Consider the following 22562-nt stretch of genomic DNA (forward strand, 5'->3'; position numbering starts at 1 on the left):
CACCATCTGTTCCCTCCTTCATCAGTCATCATATTCCCCTGCCAACGGTACGTTCCCTTTGGGAACACCAAGTCACCGAAGGCCCCGTTAGTCAATCCTCATTGCACACTCATGATATCAACCCACTACCGGTACGTTCGCACTGCGAACGCCAAGTACCCAATGGCAGTTATACGAAGTTCTCACCCACCTCATGAGTTGCGACCTCGCACACGGTACGCTCCATTGAGGAGCGCCAAGCACCCGTGGCTGACCCGTCCATCATGATGTCTTCGACTACCTACCATCAATTCCTTAATAGCTCACTACATCACCAATCATGATCGATGGGAATTCGATTGTCCACTCCCTTGCAAGACTGGGATCACTCATCGATTACATATCCCGTTATGGTACAGACTAGATATGACATTCGTCATCCCGCTATAAGAATGGATCGAGGAATGGGGATTTCCCCCCATCCCCGTAACATTGGTGCCCCAACCCCGGTGCGAGAAACTCGCACCATGCCACCAAAGATGGTGTCCCTGTTGGGAGACGAACCAATCACCCCGGTCCAAGTGACACATGAATTGTATCCTCCTTCCCACCCCACAAGGATCAGTCAGTTGGATCATAGATACAACTCAAGAGATACCTTGCCAGTAGGCGAAGATGTGCATTCCTCGCCCGGCGCATTCCTAAGACAACAAGCTCTCAGGCAAGTCATCAAAGCTCTTGGAGAGTTTGAAGGTGGAATTTTTGAGGATTCAAATAACTACATGAAACGTATACGAAATTGGCATCGTCTTGCTCCCACTGATCTCGAGAAAGAGTCTGTTGGAGTGTCAGAGACCAGGGTCGAGACGAAGGAATGTCTCCGTAACGGAGGGCTTCGGCCTCAGCGACTTCTGCCAAGAGCGCTGTGCCTAGTGACACGTCTGTGCCCTAACTTACTGACTGGCAATTAGAACCTAGGGGGTAACTCTAGTTGATTTTTCTACTGGGGCGTAACCTATGTACAAGTGGGATATATATATGGTTACAGCGGGGACGGGTCCGCAATTGGCGGAGCCGAACGGAGCGGAGCTAACGGGGTTTAAGCATTAGCCGACTGAATATTACCGACGAGTCGGTTCGCGGGGTTAGCGGAAAGGCAGGCGTTAACCCAGAAACGGAAAGGAGGGATAGGCCCGAAGGTGGGCTCTGCAGGGCAGGCGAGTGTATTACCCAGCGGAGGCGGGGGTGCACTAGCGGACGTCGGAGCTGTCCGGAAGTCTTCGGGGCTCCGTACTTAGGGAGGTGTAGGTAATAAATTGAAATGAGGGGGTGGTGACCATCGAGGGACGCCGAGAGGATTGCGGGATACGGGGGCTCCGAGGTTAGTGAGGGAGGAGCGGAGTTGGATCGGAGGGATCGGAGGGATCGGAGGGAATGGAAGTCGATGGCCGGGGATGGATATGACATGGAGCCGGTCTCGAAGGAGAGCCTTTGAGATATCGACTAGGGACCGTCTGGTGGGTCGAGCTAACCGACCTGCTCATGAAAATTACCGAGTTCACCCAGCTAGCCACCAAGGCCAACTTAACCGCAGGTGATTTCGTAGTGGATCCCTGAGGTGACCTCACCCTGATATTCACCATAAGAGGATGGTTGTCACCCAAGGAGTTCAGCATTGCATGGAACTTCCTAGACCGGCGTTTCAATTCCTTCGAAAAACATTTCGACACCATCAAGAAAGCTGCTCGTCCTTCACGGGAATTTGACAAGTTGCACATGAGTGGACTCAGGTTGGCGAATGTCTCGCCCACCAAGTTTACAGATCCTGGGCAAGTTGAGGAGGCATGGTCGACCGAAATGTGACCCACTCGTCAACCTGAAGCCCTCCTGTCGGGATGGACTACATTTGAGGATCTCATATCTCCCGCTGAAGAGACCACTTTCGTTTGTAAATGCACCCAACCGTCCAGGGCCTTCCCGGTGCCTAGACCAAGCATTAATGTCGCTGCAGGGATGCTACTCAGAGACGAACCCTCGATGCCGTTCGTCAAGAGACCAATGCTTTCAAGAACCCCAAGGAGAACATGGGTTACATGGAATTTGTGAGAGGTTTGAAGGTCGGAAGGAAGACAGAGCTGGGACCTGTCGAGGAGAGACTCAATCCCGACAATCGTGGACCTGAACCCCCTCATGTTCCTCACCATCCGGTGAATGAAGGACCCATTGGATCCAGAGATCCAGGGCATGATCCGAGACAACTGCCTCTTGACCCCTGGCAGCCGCCACCACGAGGTGCGGGTCCACCACCCCCATCAGGACCACCACCTCCACCTGGACCACCTCCTCTGCCCGGTGGGGCTCCATACCCGGGGCACATTCTACCCGTCAGATACGCTGGGGCACCACCCCCTCCCCCGCCTCCCGGACCTGGAGCGTTGGCAGCACCTCAGTGTTAGGTACAGGGTCGGTGGCTCAAGGAACAAGGCCTCGGGGGTTGGGCTTCGGCCTCAGCGACTCTGAAGGAGCGCTGTGCCCACCTACTGTCTCAGTGCCCACATTTCGAGGTGACTTCAGGCTGCCTTGTTGAGGGGACGAAAACCAAGTCGATATTCAGACTAAAGCTATACTAATGTATTATACATTGTATATATAGTCAGAGGAACTGAATGGGTCAGGTGATGAATTAACAAAAGAACACAGAACAAGGGCCAGCATCCAGGTGTCATATCCATACAATCCTGACCTCCGCTCCGGGCTCCCGGAACTCCGAACTCCGACTTCCGGAGCCCTACTTCCCTTCCGTCACCTTCTCCTTGCCGACTCCCAAGAGGTTATCCCACCTCCGGCTCAGACACCACCTTCGGTCCGACTCCAGAACATTCCGGGTCCGACCCCAACCTCGACACCTTCCAGACGAGTACACAACACCTATGTCCCTGACTCCAGACCTCCACTCCGGAATCCCGTTGGCGTCTCCGTCTCCGGAACCTCCGGTCTTAGCTCCGACCTCGGACTTTGACCCCACCTCCGCTTATACCCATTGTATTGGTTAGCTCATTCCATTTAATTACCTTTGCCAATATTCCGGAGTTTAACCTCCGAGTTCGGACTTTCCAGACTTATTCCGGACCTTGCAACTATTGCATTGTCCATTTCAATTCCGCTATTCTCCTCATTCCTATTTGGGCTGCTGCTTCCTTCTATTCAGTCAGCTAGCCATTCCCGACTCCCATCCTCCTTCCTTCCTCCTTGGGCCTTGGCCCTTCATTCCTCCTTTGGGAAACACCATTGAGTCAAACACTTGACCCTCGGTGTTGTTCCTCTTTCCATCTCCCTTTGTCTCCTTTCGTCTTACCCTTGTTCCTTTTGATTCCGGACCCCTCCTTATATACAATGTACCTAGTAACTTGTAACCTCAGTCCGAAATCGACTGGAATTCCCCCCCAAGAGACTTTCCCTCTGCTAGATCCGAAATTAGGGACCCCTAGGACAACCAGCAATGGCACAGTGCTCCGCCTGAGTCGCTGAGGCCGAGGTCCTTCCATGCTAAGTCTCCGATTCCATTCCGGAGTCGTCCGAATCCGCACATTCTAACAATCCAGGTCAGAATGCATGGTCATGACACTCAGCAGAATCCTGGATACAGACCTCCTCCTCTCGACCGCACACAACCTTATGTGGATCACAAATATACTACATCAGACTTCCCAGAGTTCGATGGTTCGATCGACAGCTATATAACGTGGTGCAGCATATGTCGGAACCTGGCCAGGCACTTGCCTGCTTTTGCCCAACAAATGACCCGCGTACTTCCTGATCGTTTCAAGGGTGCTCTGGCAGACTGGTGGTCGACTGTACCGGTCACCGACAAGTTGTATTTTACCACCAATTGGGAAGATCTACACGGATATGTGCTACATTTCTTCTTAACACCCGCCTTCCTCGACAAGATTCGAGATCGATTCCACGCTTGCAGGTACAGTAAGGGTGAAAGGTACTCTAAAGAGTCCCCACACGACTTCGCAACATGCAAACTGCGACTCTTATGCATCCTATATCCACTCGCCAATGTTCCCAGACCAGAGGTCGTGAGGGGTGAGGCCCAAAGACTTCTAGAAGACATCCCAAAAGGATGGTGGGCCCATCTCAACATGATCAGGTCGACACAGCCGAAGAACTCTTACAGCTGACTAAACTTAAGCATGACGAATTAGTAGCTAGCGACGAGTTCAGTATCGATGCTTTAGCAAACCGAGTCGCCCGCTGTAAGGGGGCAAGGGATCTACCACCCTAATGAGAAAGAGAGGGGGCCACAGAGTTGGGAATGCTCAGGGGAGGTTCGGATGAAGAGGAAGGGGGGGGGAGAAATGGTCCGGTGCTATGTGATAAAAATGATAAATCTCGTAAATCTCACTGATAATCAAACTGATGGGAACTCTGTCCCTGCACGATGTCTTGAGCCTCTTTGGCTTCGTATTCGCCGCTCTGGGCGCTGGTAAACTTTGCTAGAACTTCATGTTCTTGTTGGGAGCACCTCTCTGTTGGGGGAGTCCTTTTTGTAAATACAGGGAAGAGGCAGTTATAAATATGAAAAAGGTATGCATGGAAATCCGAATGATCCGACGGGTTTAGGACGGCAACAGATCCACAAGGAACAAGTAAGAAAAAAGTAATATCAAAGAAATATTGACGTTGTTAAGGAATAAAGAACCATGGCGATCGCCTCAACCGCTGAACCAAATGCGTCACTCATAGCATTGTTCGACTCGTGTTAACAAGGGCTTTCCAACGATACCAAATTCGTCCGGATCGGTGGAGAATTGATGGAGATACAGAGGAAGCGGTGGAATATGCGGGTGACAGTTGCCCAATTTGGAAACTGATGGTAGTCCGTGGTCAGGAATGGTTTGAAAAAATCAGAAAAAATATGTAAAATGTGGAAGGGGTATTTGGAACAGTGGTAGATGTGTTTCGGAAGTGGAATGCTTGACGTGGGTGGTAGAATCACGATAATCGGTTTGTTTGTGTGGTACCGGCTGTGCCCGCCTACACCGCATTAATTTGGAGAGGAATAAATGTGGAGGAGACCGTGTCGAGACCAGAAGCATCGCCATCGCATCCGGGAGCCAGACCTACCCTACGAGCGACTTTAAGTTGCGGAAGAAACCACCCAGACCATGTCGACACTGTGGAAGTGCGAACCATTGGGACAACAACTGTCCCCCTAGGAAGGCTGATCGAGCCAGGAACGACCATAAGGAACGTGACAACTCGTCCAAGTTGGAAAGTACCTACCGACGGGCTTATGCTGCCTTAGTGGAAGGTCAGGAAGCAGAATTTGCAGTGGCCTACACAGAGTTTTGTACCCTGTCCGATTCCGAATCGTTGGATATACCTGACATAGATAATGCCGAAGATTCTTCCTTTTCTTACATTGCGGCCTGTACGTGGAAGGAGATCCTGCCTGACGAGAGACTCATTGAGGCCGCCCTGGTCCTGGGTGAGATATATGAAGCCCACAAGATATTCGAGCGACCCCCAGGTCAGCAGGCCTTAGGATCTGATGCTTGTCGAGTCCGTTGTCGCATCAACGCAATAGACGGGATCGAGATAGAAGTGTTGGCCGACTCTGGGGCAGCCTGCACACTAATATCGACTGACCTGTATGACCGTATTAAAGGAGAAGGCACCCGCATAAAGCAAGGATTGAAATTGAATTTGGTTCAGCTAACAGGGAAGGCTAAATGCCAAGGCTACACGACAATTGACTTATACCTGCCCTCACAACAAGGTCACATCCTGTTGCAGGGTGTGGAAGCTTATGTACTCAAAGGGATGACCATCCCTCTGTTGATAGCCGAAGACGTGCAGACAGCGTTCCAGCTGCATACTATGCGTCCACCTGAACGAGAATTCTGGCAAGTGGCAGACTCAGACCACCAGGTTCCCCTCAAGAGCCAGATTCATCACGCGCCCGCCTATCCAGTTATAGCCGGTCCTTCTCATTCTCAAGAACCTAAATGAGTGAACGTCTCGGGTACAGGTCGACTAAAAATCACGGAGGATGTGACCTTAGAACCATACACAGTCCGCCTGGTTGGGGTCACTGGTAACTTTGACCACAACTTGGGAGTACGCCTCGTCGAAGGACGGAGGACAGGATGGAAGCAGGGTGACTGTCTGCCACCTCCGACCATGCTCGTAAACACTGCCCATCCCCTTAGGCTGCCCTTGACCAATCCAAACCCATACCCGATCAAAGTCCAGAGTGGGACAACGATAGCATCCATGTGCAATCCCAACGAGGATCTAGATGGCTGTCACGACCGACAAATCCTGGGGCTCCATCAGCGGCAAACCAATGCCGATAGGCGAATCTGCCAACCCAAAACCCATCCTAACCAGCCCCCAACCCGATGTCTGGCCCCCTGCCTTATCGTGTGAGACTTGGCCAACAATCAGAACCTAGACCCTGCTGGCATCCCGACCTTACCTCCAGTTCCCGAGCCCTTGGCGCTCCCGGCATTCAGTCCCTCCAGTTCCTATGCCTGCCTTGTCTCCATCTGGACCTCACTCATTGCTTCCCGCTATGTGGTCACAGCCATGCCCTGCTTCCGTGCATTCTGCACCCTCTGCCCACTTCTGGTTGCCCTTGACACCTCTGGTCAGGTCAACACTCCCACTCCCCTCTGTACCTCTGTTGGCCTTCATGCTGTCCTTGTGTGACAGTGCTGGCAGATCAACCTCTGTTCACGGACTTGTGTCAGCACCGCACCGACCCCGCTTATTTGCGGACTTGTATCGGCGCCACACACTGACCTCTGCTTTTCCTCTGGCCATTTGTCACTTGGCAGCTTATCATTCATTCCTTGCCAAGTGCCATTTATTGTTTGCTTCCCTGCCAATATCAGCATTTGATCCCCTCTTTATTGGCACTAGGTTATTGATCTCATTCATCAATAACCCTTGCCACTTATTGTTTATTGATCTGTTCCTCGTTTCCAGTTCCCGGGCTCTTGTCCTTATTTAGTTTGACAATCCCCGCTTATCTCCACACCGGACCGCACCGGACTGACCGGCCTTCCTATATTCCCTCTTGCCTATTTATATACCTTGTAAATACTTTTGGGGACCTCAGTCTGAAATCAACTAGAGTACCCCCCTGTCTGGTCTGAGTCTCTCCTTCTGCAAAGGGGGCTTCCCCCCCTCTGAGTCCGTGCTCGCGGAGTCTGCGCTCCTCCTACAGGTCCGCTCCACCCGCAAGTCTTGTTTGAAGTCCGCTGTGAGTGTCAGTCTGTAAATACGGGATCTCCCCCAAACGTCAAGCTCAGGGCACAGCGCTCCACCTGAGTCACTGAGGCCGCGATCCCACTCTGCTAACCTTGAACAGCGCTTCCGGACGCGCCGCATATTTCCGCCCGCATATCCGCGTGCGCACTCCAACAGACCTCTGCATCAACTCCGACCTCAACTCAGACAGAACCCAATCCGTCTTCTATCCGTCTTCTGACAGTCTGCCAGACTCTAACAATATTCCCAGTCTCTGACAGCATTCCAGATTGTCAGGGCCCGGCCTCGGACTCGGAGGCTCCCTGACCTCAGCCCCCCATCTAACCTGTCCTCACACTATGCGGGGCATGAGATGTATAGTAAAAGAAAGGGAATATATACACTTGCCTATGCGGGGCATGAGATGAGAAGAAGGGTAAAGGTCTCATCTCCCCACATGGTTGCTATATAAAGGAATGGGTCACATGCCCACAACTATACAGCTCCTAGAGTTGTGTAGTGTGACCCGGAGGGAACATCCAGGTGGCAGTGCCCAGTAAGCGTGGGAACATTCTGGGCGAGTTGCTCACCCAGAACTGTGGCTGTGACCCGTGGGAACATTCTGGGCGAGCTGCTCGCTCAGAAAGTTCCCACGCTATCCCGTGTGCGCGTGTACACAACACACAAAGGCAACAACAAGGCAACAGTCAAAGAATAAAAGGGGGTAAAGTAGGTGGGGAGTCCGGGGCACCCTAAGGCAGGGTGCTGAACCCTGACACAGATCTCTGACAGTATTCCAACTCCGACAATAATCCAGTCTCTGACAAGTAATCCAGACTCTGACACACACTCATGATATCAACCTGCTACCGGTACGTTCGCGCTGCGAATGCCAAGTACCCGATGGCAGTTATACGAAGTCCTCACCCACCTCATGAGTCACAACCTCGCACACGGTACGCTCCATTGAGGAGCGCCAAGTACCCATGGCTGACCCATCCATCATGACGTCTTCGACTACCTACCATCAATTCCTGTCAGGGGACGGACCCCGGGTCCCCATGACCCCTCTCTACAGTCCACAGTCTAGCCTGTAAACACAGCCCATCTCAGGGCATAACTACTGTGGGTAAGAAAGTGAGAAGAAGGTTAACTTCTCACTTTCCCACAGTGGCCCCAATATGGCGAAAACTTCCGGGGATACCCGGAAGTCACATGAGGTGGGATCCGGGATCGGATCATGCGGCGCGCGGAGCATGCGGCGCAGGAAGTGCGCGGGAAGTGGAGCGGGTCCGGACGCGGGTCCGGGTCCGGGCTAAGTCAGGGTATGTGCCCTGACAATTCCTTAATAGCTCACTACATCACCAATCACGATCGATGGGAATTCGATCGTCCACTCCCTTGCAAGACTGGGATCACTCATCGATTACATATCCCGTTATGGTACAGACTAGATACGATGTTCGTCATCCCGCTATAAGAACGGATCGAGGAATGGGGATTTCCCCCCATCCCTGTAACATCATAATTCCAATAGAGATGGTGTTCCCAGGTGGTTGATAAAGTAGGGGCGATCGCCAGGGTTCATCTTCACAACATATATCGGTTGAAGTCTGGGTACCAGGCAAATACAGTGTCAGGGACGCGTCCGGGGTCAAGAGGGCCCGGGGGTAATGCCCGGCACTGAGGCCGTCGCGGGGTGTGGAGCGGGCGTGCGTACTGGCGGGCCCGATCCGGGACAGTGGTCCCTGGCCACTCAGACTGAAGTGGAGAATGTGAGAAGAAGGTTACTTCTTCGGTTCCCACTTCAGGTACATTTATGTACATGCGGCTTGAGTCACATGACAGGTGCCACGTCATCCTCGGAGGCAGCCGCAGGCATCCGGGTGTCCCCGTGGGGGATCCCGAGAGCGTCCGCTACATGCGCGCGTGCTGGGCACAGCGGGAGGCCGTCCGGGGTGTGTGGGCCGGACGGGTCAATAGTACATCGATACAAGGGAAGGTGGTCCGTGTAGATAGAAAGAAATAAACAGGAAGAGGAACATGAGAAGAATGAAATAAAGAAAGGGGAAAGAAAAGGGAAAAGAGGGGGGAGGAGAGGGAGGAAGGAGGGGGGAGGGGGATAGGCAGCGGGGAGCGGGTGTGGTGTGGCCGGGTGGGCCCGGGTGGGCCCGGGTCAGGCGGGTGTGCCCTGACATACAGCGAGCTCGTGGCGGAACCTGAACCAGGGCCGACGATCTTCTCCGTAATATGCAATATGACATTGGTAAGAACAACTCAGTTGCCGACAAATGACCGGATAATGTGCGTATGGTCACGGTGGATCGGTACGCAAGAAGCCCATTTACTGCTATTTGCCCCGACAATTTTTTCTTCTTTCTTGGTGGGTTAGAGGTTGGAGGTGGTACCTCCGGGCGGCCCCAACGGTTTTATCAAGGGTCAACCGCGATCCCGACCAAGCTGTGTGGTTGAGCAGATTCTCCAACAAATTTCTTCCAGGTGGGTTGCCTCATGCACTGGCTTAAGTAATTCAACTCTCTGGTCTTGGCAACTCAGTAGATTCTGTTTGTTTGACACTCTCGTGCACCTCTAGGACGAGAACCCACCTTGCCGTGGTCTAGAGGCTCCCCCAGTATGCCCAATGTGGCTGCTGGTTTTGGGTCTAAGAGGTTCTCCTTTGCCGCGATGGATAACGACGTGGATGGCACTTACACGACCCGTTATCCTGCGTTGGCCTTTTGCACCGTTCTGTGCCGCCTTCTTCCATCACCTTCCACTTTCCTACCTTCTTGCTCACAGTAGTCGAGAGACCATGGGCACAAGTCTATCTCCCTTCCTTCTCTTACGAAAGCACTGAGTGGTTCGCAATACACGCGGCTCCGCGCCTAACGGTTATTGCCCCCGCCTGCGTTACCGAAGCGCGGTTCTCCAAAGGACCAAGAGGCACGAAGGAGTCGTCTGGCCAACATTCCCAGGAGCCGTTTCAACTAACCCGTTTCGCCGCGGTTCTCCAACGCATCAAGAGGCACGCTTACGCGTCTGGCCAACAAGGCTCGGAGCCGGCATCCGTTGCCAACAAATCCAAAATGTATACTCCCCCCGGAAACGGTGTACGAGTACCCTAGGCGCTCCGAACCCACGCATCCATATGTTTTACTTCCCCTCTTGTACATAATTTTTGATCTTTTGATCCGTGCCCTTGGCGCCTCATTCGGGCAGCCTGCACGTGCACGTTAAATATCCAGTGCTCACACACACACACACACTCTCGTGCAAGCGTGACCCTCGACAACTACGACTGCAGAGAGGGCGAACTGGCCGCCCCACTAGCCTATCGTTTCCCACACATCTGCACATGTCCTGGGCGGAAAACACCAGAATGACTCGCTGTATCTTTTGCCACGTGAAGGTTCAACACCCAGGAATCCGATTTCTACTCCGAACCCATGCAGCAGATCGTGCCGCTGCATTATCACATTCCCACCTTTCACTAGTACTGAAGCATTTATTCTGGACTTCCACACCAGCGAATGCCAGTCACCCGAAGATGTTCTTTCGGTTCTCATTCTCAACTTCATTCCTTTCTTTATTCTCATCTTCGAGCTCTCTCTCTGTCCTGGTGCGAAATTCTGGTTGCCTGGAGCACGTCCCATTCACCCCACCATCGTTGTCTTCACGCACCGCGATCGCATTGAGCCATGTCCATGTGTCCATGTGTCCATGTGGCCGTTCCCGATTCATTCATTTTGGCTGCGTAAATCTCGGTGTTTATGTAAATAAACCGTGGGGAACGCGAAAAGTACGTCTTTGGTTATGTAATTCGAATTGAATTCGCGTGTTCTCCTGTTCTCCTGTTCTCATCATGTAGCTTGCGTTTTTTTATCTCAAGTTTGACGGTCTAACGACTCCGGGACCGATGCGTCCTAAGACCAGCGCGCGCCCAGTGCCATCCAACACACTGCGCATGTTTGGAACCGAAGAGAAAGCAACCCACGTATCTGACTTAGAAGATGTGTGCATTCGCTCGGACCAGAAAGGATCAATTATTCACGCACGAAAAGTTGTGAATACTACACACTACATTGCATTGAACGGGGAGCACATTAGAATGACTGAGACAACATAACTTGGTAGCTTTCGGGACGCAGGGCAGCGATCACATCAGATAACCAGCGAGCGCTCACCAACTCCAAGATTCGGCCTTTTCACCCCAGAAAAGTGGTTTCTGTGCAAGGCCTGGCGAATATTGATCTTCCTGGGGAACTGATCCAACAAGCTGAGTGTCGCAGCAAGGAAGCATACTTCTTATCAAGTTCCGCTGGTATCACCGAATAAGTGGCGGAAGAACATCCATGTGCCACGATGAGGTAGTGGTGTTCATCGGGTAGCCTCTCGCCACTCGGGGCTCGACGATGTGGATAGGATTGTACACCGACCAATGAAGTCTGGGCACCGAATTCAAGAATGAGCGATAGGACAGCCACGTCGAGGTCGGGCTTCGTGATTTGTGGATTTACAGAGTAATACTCATCCTCGGGCAACCTGTTTTTGTGATTCCTGATCTGCACTTGGAGTGCAGATGTCTTGCCTCGATCAATGGGCTGTTCAAGACCCCCGAAGAAGACCGGAATAACGAAGCTAAGGTCGATAGAGGACCGTTCAACGTAACAGTTTAAGGCACCCCCACGCAGAAGCAATTTGGACAAATATTCCACTCGAACTACTTTGGAATCTCCCGCCTGAACGAAGTGTGAGAAACTGATATAAGCGTTTTCGTATGCCCTCTCGAGGGACATTGCACCCTCCCCAGCGACCACAGGAAGGGCACTGAAGATGATTTGGTGATAGCTTGGATGGAAAAGGCATCGAAGGAAGTCGAGGACTTTGACGGGTTTATGGAATACCGGGTCAAATCCGTATGACGGGTTATGGCACATGATGGCAGCATCGTGGGCGATGGTCACCAGCAAACGTCCTACGGCCTCTGCATGCTCTCCGCAATCAAGAATCCCTTCACGATATCCGGCTTTCAGTATATTTGGCCCTTTGAAGGCAATGGGCGGTAGGAAGCTCCCAGAGTCACTGCCACCCCCTTGGTTGAGCAACCGTGCGGCGGCCTCGACAAGAACGGGTTCAGAGGGATAACCTGAGTATATGAATTCACGATGCAACGGCACCGCATAGACGACTCGCATATAGGACTCGACCAAAGTTGAGATCTTTGACCGTGCGGCGTGCCGCGCAAGATCAAATGAGAGTTGGAGCCTGATGTCAAGGGATGCAAGCATAGCAGATGTGTCTGTTCCATCTCTAGTCTTATCCTCATTGCGTCCGGCTCGAATACCCCCAGCACCAAGTTTTTTCATGGCGAACGCAAAGATACTCTCTGTGCTTTCTTTCCCGTTGTCATACATGGAGTACCACCTGAATGTTGCATGCCGGTTAGAACGGTTTTCGAGATTACTGTGATATGTTAAGCCACTGACAAGGGTCTACCAAAGCAAACCATGGTACCACTAGAGCATACCATCTTCAACGTAATCGGCGGGCTCGGATCTCCTCTTTCGTGACCAGCGCGTTGCCAGTGGCCCCGCGAAAATATGTCAAACGGCAGTACCGTATATTCTGGAAGCAACTCAGTCTTTCCCGAGACTCTCGTTGAGGGATGGGGGGCCATCGTAGTGGCGGCGGACGACCTTAATTTCACGCTTGTTGACAGGAACAAGGTGAAAAAAGGCAGATTGTTCACCCAACTTAATACATGCGTGAAAGCATCGTGAGCGCTCTGATTTCGTGCATTGCTTCCGGTCTCAGGCTCCTCGGTAAGACTACGAGCCCCATCGATATAAAGGAAGAAAGAGCAGCGATCCAGGTCATCTCTTTCCGATGGTGGACCTTTAGGGTCTGGGTAAAGCACCAGTTCGAGGCACTTTATGGCGTCAGCAAGTTGTGCTTGCAGATTCGGAAAGGGCGGCTCAACGGGTGCCACCCCAGCAATGCTGTGTATATTTGGACGGGAGACGGATGCTATCAAGTCCTAGGAAAAATATGAGTTCAGCGAAGGACGTTACATCTGGCGCCATTACCTCTGCCTGACTGATTACATCTCTGTAGAACTCCCTCCGATTCAGTCCAGTCTCCAGAAAGTTCTGTCCTTGGGCAAGGTATTTATGCCACCTCTTCGCAATTTCGGAATGCGCCATCAACTTGAACGAGCGAACAATAGGAGTCGCGCAACGGAACATTTGTATCAAAAAAGAAGTATATTTGATGTACAGACTCTCGTTCGTGTCTGTTGCTTGCGGGAGGAAAAATTCTCGGACGTCTTGATCAGCGAGTGGGTAAGCTGTTTGGGGTGCTCAGCGAATAATGTTCAAGGAAGCGGTAGACAAGAACAACTCACTCTCCAGCGAGTTCTGCAATGGCTCTCCTGTGTTCAGAGGAAATGCGAACCTCTCTTCTGCAGACTTGTCCACTAAACGAGACTTGCCGCACCCGGAAGACTGTAAGATGGTCATTGAGAGGTGGTATGGGCGGAAACCCCTTGAAGAGTAGCGATCCAAGGTGTCAAGCAGTAAGCTCTGGGATGAGCCAACGTACTCTTGGGGGGGTAATTCTGAAGAAGAGGGGGAGAAGGCATCAGGAATGGCGGGAGGTACAGCGGTAGTTTTTCACGCGATGAAGGAGTAGACTTACGCCGACTGGTGAGGTTTTCATCTTTGGCCAATCCCGACTGGGAAGTGTCACAACGTCGCACCCTCGGTCCCACTACACTACTTATCAATGACAGCTCTCCAAATGTTGGTCAGTACATACAATACTCGATCAAGGAGGTCGAATCGCCATCATTGAGAGCTTTGATCACCAAATCCTTGCATTCTCCGCGTTCGACATCGCTAAAGGTGTGCAGGATAGAGTCTTCTGGCGTGGCACTCTGAATGTCTTCCAAACCTGCGGCTTGTAACGCAAGCAGAAATACACTCAGAACCGCTGGAAAGAGGGAAATCCACGTCTTGTCATCTCCATCTCCCCCAACTTGGTTTAGAAAGGTTGCCCAGTAAGTACGAAAGCCCTCGATGGCCACGGTGACTATTTCCAGTTGATCGTCGTGCAGGCTTAGCCCAGAACGAGTTTCACCTGATGATGCGGAACGTTTCACAGTGGAGTCAACCTCCATCTTGTCCTGAAGGATCGCCTTGGATGTTGAAGTGGAACGCAACGCGCGCTAGGTATATAAAGTCCAAGTGGTTTACATAAGAATGGTGTTACATCAGCGGGCCGCATATAGGACCAAGAGTATTAGTCTCGGCCATGGAGACGTTATATTGAGAGGATTGTTGTCTGTCCATCCCTGCTTGTGTCCACTGGTGCGGTGACAATAATGTTCCTCTTTAGGTCGACGAGCCCGTATGGGCGGGAACTAACGGATTCAAGCCCCGACCTATTCTAATGATGTCATTCATGATCGGGGTTCGATCGAAGTGATTCATGATTCCGGTGACCCGAATTCACCACGAATGCTATAACAGGTAATTCACGACATGCTCCATCAAACGGTTTCCATAACGATTCCGAGTCGCAGTCCTTTAACCTTATCTACCAGTCTCTGCACGTTGTTATCAACAGTATAGTGCTTAGAGTGGGCGAATAACAATGCGACGGAAACGAGAAACGGACACTTGAAAATTTCACGTCAGATTTTCCAGTTCGAGGGGTGTCTCGCCACCAAAAACCGAGTCCCGTACCTGCTGGACGATGATATATGGCTTCATCGTTGCCGGTGACACTCTAGCCCAACGTAACAATATTAGTAACATTCGTACGATTGCCAGGGGAACTGTACATACCAGTTTGGAATCTAAGTGAAATTTGGTATAAAGCCGAACTTATATTATACTTAAAAACAACGGCAAAAGGGGGACTTACATAACGGCACCCATGATAGTCTCCTTTTGTGAGCCGGCCGCGGCCTTCGATGGCTGCTGACTCTCTGCCCGATGAAAAGCCACCACCTGTCGAGTCCCCCGCTTGCTCGTGGGATTTTGGGCTCTTTTCGCAGCCGGCTTGTGGGTTGGGCCTTGAGTGGGTACTGGTAGTGCTCTAGAGTGGAGAGAAGCAAGCGATAGCCGCAAGTCATTATATCAGGAGACAGCTGAAGGGATGTATTTGTTATGGACTGTCCGTAATTGATTGGCCGCGACTGGGAGCTTCGCCATAGACGTAAACGACAGAGAAGGAGGCTTCAAATCCTGCCTGTTCGTCCTGAGCTGCCTGGGATCGATGATGGCACTTGAAGTGCTCGACGTTTATGGGCCATGGAGAGGGAGCTCGGGACGGGGGACTTCGCTTTCGAACGGCGAGGAAAATGGCAATGGGGCTTTTGCGAGACACCGTACTAGTGTCGACGGCGCAGGAGCGGAGGAATGAAGCCTCCCGCATGGTGCACGTCAGCAGGTAAGAAGCAAATATGCACTAGCCACGATGCACACTCAGTTGAGAAGAGGAAATGCAGCATGGATCCATGGATCCATGGACGTTTAATTTCTGCGCATGCGAGATCCCTTCCACTCCGCAAGTTCCCCAGTCCTGTTTGTGAGAGTGGGACAATTAGACGGAGATCCGTCGTGTGATGTGCGAGTGCGGTTCGGAGGGCACGCAATAGAAACGGCACGGCAGAAGTAATTATATAATTAGGAGTGTCAAACGTCCGGTTAGTTCACGCGTGTGCAGCATGACACAGGGAACGGAGCTCGATCATGATGTGTATCATTGTGAAGAACACCAAAACCCTTCTCAGCAGACGAACTTTGTCTTTCCGCGTCCCCTCCTTAGCGGCCCCTTGCGGTTGGAACGTGAGGGCAAAATGAATGTGCCACCGAAATCACGCGGATTACATAGGAGAGGCGATGTGGTTGAACAAATGGATGCCCATGGGCCATTTGAGGCAATCCCGAATCGTCAACGGAAGCAAATTCCCGCCATTTCCTTCGTTACTAGGATTGCTATTTCCTTTCAGATTTCGCTCCCGTTTTCTTGCGTCCGTCCCACAAAGAACTCGTAGGCCATGGGCCGTACAAGAAAGAACAAGAAAAGGCGTACTGGTATGTAGTGTGGTTTTGCGCTGCGCTCATCTAGAATTACAATAAGAATCGTCGTCGCTAATTGTGGCCATCTGTCAGCAACAGCTAGGTATAGTCGAAGACGTTCCGAGCACTACCATCGCAATCATGCGGTTTGGCCAATAATATCCACGGCCGCGGATTCCGAGCTACGAAAAATTCTCAAAAATACTGAGATTCGCATGGGGGACATGGCTAAAAAAGTCATCGACCATCAGCTCAAGCATTGGGAAGAGGCGAAAGCCAGGATGTGCAAGGAGAATATCTCTTTGGGAATTCCATGCAATGTTGCGCTAGATGAACTTAGCCTCAAGGGGATTCTTGGTGAGCATCCCAGTGCAGATATCGAGACAATCAAGGTTGCTTTTGGAAAAACCGGCTACAACGGGGGCGAACAATTATGGAACTGGATTCGCCTTCCCTATACCATCAGATGTCTTGGACTCGCTGGACGTGATTTGGGGCCGTCTGAACGTGGCAAGAAACGAGCAAAGACTACATTAGAGGAGTATTTCGTTGCCGACGTTGATGAATGGTGAGTGTAGATCCTTGACCATACTATTGAACATTCTCATGCTGGCTAGGGTACTGAAAAACGAGAGATATATTCGGATTCTCTCACGTCGCCATAACCTGAAGTCCATTCCAGCTGATGCCCCGCACGCTCTTTCATCATGGAAGTATGGCCTTGTGAATGTGGAGGATATCCAGTCCGTCATCCCCGACTCCACCGTAGTAAATGACCAGAAATGCAGAGCGCTGGAAGTCAAGCGTCGGCCAGTCGCTTCATTTCCTGGGTATACAGTCCTCCATGCCAAAAGACATCAGAACATCTTCCTCCAGACCTCCAAGGAAGGCTTCAAAATGCGATGGGATGAAATGACCGATGGAATATTGACCGGACTGAATTGGTCAAATGTCTTCGTTGCCGGTGGAATGGTACTTTCCACCCTGCTCACTCCAGAGCTTCCATCGAAGCTCTCCAGTTCTCCTGGGGCTAAAAAACCCGGGGATTTCAAGGATTCGGACATTGATTTATACATCTATGGCCTGGCCCCTCAACAAGCGAATGCAAAAATTGAACACATCGAGACAGTGTACAAGAAGAATTTGCCTCCGAATGCGCCGTTCTTAGTAGTTAGAAACTCTCAAACAATCACGTTCTACTCAGAGTATCCTCGTCGGCGAGTCCAAATCGTCCTGAAACTCATCGGAAGTCCTCGGGAGGTCCTCCTCAACTTCGACCTTGATATCTGTGCAGTGGGATACGACGGAACAGATGTATGGTTGTTGCCACGGTGCGTGCGCGCACTCGAGACGGGTTTAATTGTGTTCACAGTAAGCAACTTCAACATCATCTCAGTCCTTTCTTGTATTCATCTTCTTTGGCCAGATGGATCTCATCGATGGACACTATCTTGGCGATCGTAAGGCCACGCGCGATCAACGGCAAGTCCCAAAGTCCCACTTATGAAAAGAAAAACTTGAGCTAACAATCAATGCCTGATCTTTCAAGTGTGTTCAAGTATGCCAACAAGGGCTACGGAATCCGTATTCTTCCATCATACCTAGACTTTCTCGCCATTCACAATGATGCGGAGGCTCTTGCAGATATTTCTCGGGGCGAAAATCTCATAGAGAATTTCTCCATTGAGCCTGCCGCTAAAGCTGCTCGGGACTGGACCTCGACAGTGATTAAGCGTTACCTCTTCGTGGGACATGAGAATAAGCCGTTTCACCTGGATGTCCCCCACTTGAACATCGACTTGACCAAGCCGATCCAATCGCCTGATGGCAAACCTGTTTTCTCGCATGCTATGTTAGAAAGTTATGGCCAGATAACGAGCGAGCCTCTCTGGCGAAGCTGTTTGACGGGCTTTTCCCTATTCATGAGACATGTTGCCCTCTGGGAAGCTGAGGTCGCCGGCAAAATTCAGTACGTTTCGGAACGACCAAGCTCCACTCCCAGTTTCCTGAATACATCTTGACTTTTAGTATATTTGAAGGTTTATTTGCTTCTGACACCTATGGTGAAGGCAGTCAAACCATTATATCGTATGACGATACACCAGCGTAAGTTCGGCACAATCCCCCTACATCGCGTGCCCATACTCACTCGATGGGACACCTAGATACAAGTGGGACGCCTCGTTCACTATCCCGGAGTTCAAAAAGGCTATCGAGAAGTTCAACTCCCGTGAATCGGACTTCAGTTTCCGTACTTGGCCGAAGTGCCAAAGCTTCGATCGACTTCCGAAAGACGCTGTTGCTCGAGTCACTTATGCTGACTCCGTTTTGGAAGTGATGGGCCCCAGCAACGACATTGGGATCCCCTTAGTGATGACAACCAGCGCAGTGGGTTGGGTGAATGAGACTATTGAAACGGCACTCCAAGAATGTGGTATGAAGTTTGGAAGTGAACACCCTTTGGTTGTTTTTGGCTCAAGCGAGGATAGCGACTGGGAGGATTCTCGCGACGAAACCATCGTTCTCTGGCGCTTGGATAAAATCACAAACTGGCAAATGCTTGACCGCCGCATCGATGAGTATGTCTATCATTGCATCATGTGCTTGTGCGTAACAACTGATGTCTCGAACACTCCCATCTGTATGGTTGGTCATGTGCCCCGTATTTTCATACCTAATTCAGGGTCCGTGAAGTTCTCTGGGCATTCCATCGCGCAAATGAACGAATGACCGTGGAGCATAAATACCGACTCAGATACTTCAAAACGAACATCTCTCGCCGCGCGATCCGCGACTCTATAGAGGATGAGGCTGCGGCATTCATCCGGTGGGCATGCCGAAAGCCGTTTGAACAAGATACCAAAATTCATGCCCATTATTTACTTGCTGGGTATAAGGTGGGAGAGGATGAGGATTTGGAGAAGTGAGCCCTACGGTGCAGGTAATGCTCTTGACTTGGCAGGTTTTACGTTAGTGCTGGAGTTTGTATCCCTCTCCACATCTGGAAATCCGCATCTTCTGTGCCCCACTCCTCAGTGTCCAGCACCCGGATACCCTCCAAGGATTCCACCTGACATTCATGTCCTGCCGGCGTGAACTTCGAAACCGATAATTTCGAGCACTTCGCCATGCTGCTGCTTCGAATCTTCATGAGGGACCCCAATGCCGTCCAATAGTCGAAGGAACTTGGCTCGAGACGTGGGCATATTCCGGCTATAAGGCTTGTGTAAGCTGAGTGAAGGGGAAAAGCTGGCCGAGAACGCGCCATTGACGTAGTGCAGCAAGTCCGTGAGTCCTTTTTGTGCTGTCATTCCTTGGCAGGAGGGAAGTTCCGATGGACTCAGAATATCCAGCAGCATCTCAGTGTCGCATTGTCGGCAAAGGGAGACAATCGATTCATTGTCTAGGCCTGAGGGCGTGCTCTACAAACGCACGATTTGGGTCGTTCCTGAAACCCTTGATGAGGTCAACATTTATCGGCGCAACGATTTTAAATAAATAAGTGAGTGCTTAGCAATCGTTTCAGTATATGTGTAATCGCTGGCAGGCATGGGTGCAATTGGGTGAGCTCTCAGTGCAGGTTACCGAGGGGGGTATACGTTGTGCCCAAATATGAAAGGCATGTGCCCAGGCCGCCTCCCTGCGCCGTCCAACCTCTTCAGGCTCTACTGGCTCGCCATTTAATCCTTCATGGCATACATTTATAGGAGGAAAACACTAGAACGATACATTGTGTCTGCCGTGCGTCGACGTCGACTCGGCAGCGGCGATTCATGTTGTCCTTGGAGCAACTCCTCTCACCGGTTGCCCATGCATCCTTTCCCTTGCAAATAAGTGCCTCTTTGGGCACACTGAACGACATTCTCGAGCAGTTATCCTTCCTCCATTTCACCTATGATCCGTAGCAGTTCCTGTTCTCACGACCCCTCAAATATCCCGCCTCCGTATCACTTGGAGTATTTAACATTTTATGATCAGAGGCACTTATTGCGGGAGGTGCTCTCCACTATAGTGTTACTTGCGCGCCGAAAGGAACATGAATTGCCCCATACTGTTAACCTCCTTGTGCAGCCCTTCCTACGTTATGCGTTGAACTGCAACGTATCTGCCAGAACGCCCAATTCATGTCGTCCGACTTGGACAACTATTGTCATGGTAACTCGCCTGATTCTTGAAGCGGTTATTCAGGCCATTCGTGCAAATATAGCTCTCCAGATCCAGAAAACATATTGTTGTTCGAAATTGACGGACTCTTCGGCTCAGCCGTCCGACTCAAGGTCTGCTCGGCTCACGCACGCACAAACATGGATAGAAGCTAACCCAAACATACCGTTCGTTCATTTTGTGATTGATGGGAAGGGATTTTATGTATGGGTGCCGTGACGAATAATCGGACGTATGCAGGTGAGTTGAGCAAAAACCAAAACGAACATTGGACCATTCATTCGTATAGTCTAACAAGGGGACGATTGTACCTACAACACGTTGGCTGATTTACTTTGGGGGCCGTTTGGAGCCTTACGAAGACTCGATCTTAATCGTGGTGTTGTAAAAGGACAACGTCGCATTCCCAAATGCCCCAACCTGCCAGATATTACGAGTTTTCAAGGATGGGGCGATTGGGTTTGGACGCCATGAACGTAGGAAATAATACAAACGAACAAACGAACAGAAAGAACAAGTGATCAGTCACGATGTGCGAAAACCTGTTAAGCGAGGAATCGGGGAGACATAACGTACCACACCAAACACGCTAGTTTGAAGCAGGAACTCCGCTTGTGTTTTCGTCGTGTTCAAGTTCTTAGGTAATTCCAGCGTCACGTTGAATTCCGTCATATTCCCCATACCTCCCATCCACAACTCCACCCCTTCAACCTCGTGCCCCCATGTTTTCGTCTTGTCAGCCCCTTTACTATCGTTACCCTTGTGGCCCGATCTGCCATGTCCAGTGCACACAACCGGAATGAGAATTCCCATTGTGCCGGGCTCGCCTGGAGCGGGCGTTATCCCGAAGATAGCGTAGAATTGGTGGTTGTTTTGGTTCAAGGAAGGGGTTGTGTGGGCCGTTACGTTGAACTTGTCACCTGGGTGGAGAACCTCGGTGGGAGCGGAAATGCTGCTGATCAGGGCACGAGTTGGAGAGATGAGAAGGAGGCCGAAAATAAGGGAGAGAGCGGAGGTAAAAGCGCTGGTCCTCATTGTGTGTCTCAGCGAAAGCAAGGCGAGCGGATTGGACAAGTCTCTACAGGGATCGAACTTGGAGGGAGCAGTGAGCATGGATATAGTAGCTTTGGGTAGTTGAACCTATAAAGGACGCACCAGTTAATGTCTACCCTCGTCGCGATCCCCTCGTCAAGACACTGACCGAGTACAAGTCTTTTATATCCCAACCCTGCATAACATTAATTGAAAAATCTGGAATCCTTCGATATGTGCAAAGCCATTGTGTATGTGAGTGGTATCATTGTCGCTTGTTGTATATTTAACGGCAACGTTCATTTTGTCCATGATTGTCTCTATGTGCTCTGATTCGATATTATTTTGCCTCATTCCTCTTTGATGAAGATTCATTATTGGCTAGGGCTGCTTAGCCGGGGCTAAGCGTTTGTGTAAGGTTGAAAGCGCCACTAGTTTACCTTCCAACTCCTCTCTAAGAGTCTGAGTACCCGACCGTTTGACATCATTGCATCAGCGAGAGGCCCCTGGCATATTATCATGTATGAGTTTTCCAGGAGAACGTTGTATTGAACGTTCGTCCGTAACTGATAGCGAACAGCAAAGTCAAGCCGGTGCTGTATTGATCCCAACTTCGATATAAAAAAGCCGAGGGAGCATGGCATAGAGACACGGAGAGAAGGATCCTCCGCGTCCATGGCAGTTGGAGACAGTGGATTGCGATTGTGGTTGCGCTCCAACCTGACCATATCTCAATACCCTCCTTTTTGCGTATGACCATGTTGCAGCTCCCCTTCCTTACTACCGAGCGAAATATAACAGTGAACACTGCTGTGAAATCCGTCCTTGTCATTAATTGGTCGACATCCTGCCCTTACGTCACAGGGGGGAATATTGATAGTGAGTGGGCATGAATCAACTGTTCACTACGGCGCCACTCGCCTATATGAATAATTGATCATGATCCCCAAGTTGCCGTGCTGCGCCGGAACATGTGCATGACGAAGTACTTTACTGGTATGCGATCTAGAAAATATGAAACCTCCGTGATAG

At 51.0% G+C, this 22562-nt stretch overlaps 6 protein-coding genes across 6 annotated transcripts; 3 read left to right on the forward strand and 3 right to left on the reverse strand.

Moving 5' to 3' along the window:
* The first annotated feature begins 9864 nt into the window (after nt 1–9864).
* EI90DRAFT_3057877 (uncharacterized protein) lies at nt 9865–10444 on the forward strand. Its single transcript, XM_039060324.1, has one exon. The coding sequence runs from the start codon at nt 9890–9892 to the stop codon at nt 10103–10105; it is 216 nt and encodes a 71-aa protein (XP_038916115.1). The 5' UTR covers nt 9865–9889; the 3' UTR covers nt 10106–10444.
* Nucleotides 10157–11484, forward strand: EI90DRAFT_3057881 (uncharacterized protein). The gene has a single exon (XM_039060325.1). It carries the CDS (start codon nt 10604–10606, stop codon nt 11075–11077), a length of 474 nt encoding a protein of 157 aa, XP_038916116.1. The 5' UTR covers nt 10157–10603; the 3' UTR covers nt 11078–11484.
* EI90DRAFT_1019614 (uncharacterized protein) lies at nt 11266–14653 on the reverse strand. Its single transcript, XM_039051390.1, has 6 exons — nt 14065–14653; nt 13945–14016; nt 13652–13864; nt 13335–13594; nt 12735–13285; nt 11266–12672 (listed from the first exon to the last, which is right to left on the reverse strand). Exons 1-6 carry the CDS (start codon nt 14423–14425, stop codon nt 11454–11456), a joined length of 2676 nt encoding a protein of 891 aa, XP_038916117.1. The 5' UTR covers nt 14426–14653; the 3' UTR covers nt 11266–11453.
* Nucleotides 14654–14687: 34 nt separating this feature from the next.
* EI90DRAFT_1019844 (uncharacterized protein) lies at nt 14688–15833 on the reverse strand. Its single transcript, XM_039051391.1, has 5 exons — nt 15426–15833; nt 15175–15346; nt 15096–15106; nt 14994–15036; nt 14688–14926 (listed from the first exon to the last, which is right to left on the reverse strand). Exons 1-4 carry the CDS (start codon nt 15685–15687, stop codon nt 15017–15019), a joined length of 465 nt encoding a protein of 154 aa, XP_038916118.1. The 5' UTR covers nt 15688–15833; the 3' UTR covers nt 14688–14926; nt 14994–15016.
* Nucleotides 15834–19261, forward strand: EI90DRAFT_3198442 (uncharacterized protein; the record flags this gene model as incomplete). Its single annotated transcript, XM_039066413.1, has 8 exons — nt 15834–16349; nt 16428–16902; nt 16952–17705; nt 17761–17828; nt 17884–18303; nt 18363–18440; nt 18500–18913; nt 19018–19261. The coding sequence occupies exons 1-8, from the start codon at nt 16313–16315 to the stop codon at nt 19259–19261; spliced, it is 2490 nt and encodes an 829-aa protein (XP_038916119.1). The 5' UTR covers nt 15834–16312.
* Nucleotides 19262–20852: 1591 nt separating this feature from the next.
* Nucleotides 20853–21878, reverse strand: EI90DRAFT_3289489 (uncharacterized protein; the record flags this gene model as incomplete). Its single annotated transcript, XM_039067176.1, has 2 exons — nt 21075–21878; nt 20853–20918 (listed from the first exon to the last, which is right to left on the reverse strand). The coding sequence occupies exons 1-2, from the start codon at nt 21609–21611 to the stop codon at nt 20853–20855; spliced, it is 603 nt and encodes a 200-aa protein (XP_038916120.1). The 5' UTR covers nt 21612–21878.
* Nucleotides 21879–22562: the final 684 nt, after the last annotated feature.

This window comes from Cantharellus anzutake (assembly GCF_015039405.1).
Source record: "Cantharellus anzutake strain C23 chromosome Unknown EI90scaffold_23, whole genome shotgun sequence".
Lineage (NCBI taxonomy): Eukaryota > Fungi > Basidiomycota > Agaricomycetes > Cantharellales > Hydnaceae > Cantharellus > Cantharellus anzutake.

What these genes read in the sequence shown, in the direction of transcription:
- EI90DRAFT_3057877 (XM_039060324.1), top strand. Translation starts at nt 9,890, where the DNA reads ATGTGGCTGCTGGTTTTGGGTCTAAGAGGTTCTCCTTTGCCGCGATGG.
- EI90DRAFT_3057881 (XM_039060325.1), top strand. Translation starts at nt 10,604, where the DNA reads ATGTCCTGGGCGGAAAACACCAGAATGACTCGCTGTATCTTTTGCCAC.
- EI90DRAFT_1019614 (XM_039051390.1), bottom strand. Translation starts at nt 14,425, where the DNA reads ATGGAGGTTGACTCCACTGTGAAACGTTCCGCATCATCAGGTGAAACT. An exon ending in ATGTAATCAGTCAGGCAGAG is followed by an intron (nt 13,286 to 13,334) that starts GTAATGGCGCCA and finishes TATTTTTCCTAG; the next exon opens with GACTTGATAGCATCCGTCTC. An exon ending in GTTTGCTTTGGTAGACCCTT is followed by an intron (nt 12,673 to 12,734) that starts GTCAGTGGCTTA and finishes TGCAACATTCAG; the next exon opens with GTGGTACTCCATGTATGACA.
- EI90DRAFT_1019844 (XM_039051391.1), bottom strand. Translation starts at nt 15,687, where the DNA reads ATGCGGGAGGCTTCATTCCTCCGCTCCTGCGCCGTCGACACTAGTACG. An exon ending in CGGCCAATCAATTACGGACA is followed by an intron (nt 15,347 to 15,425) that starts GTCCATAACAAA and finishes TCCACTCTAGAG; the next exon opens with CACTACCAGTACCCACTCAA.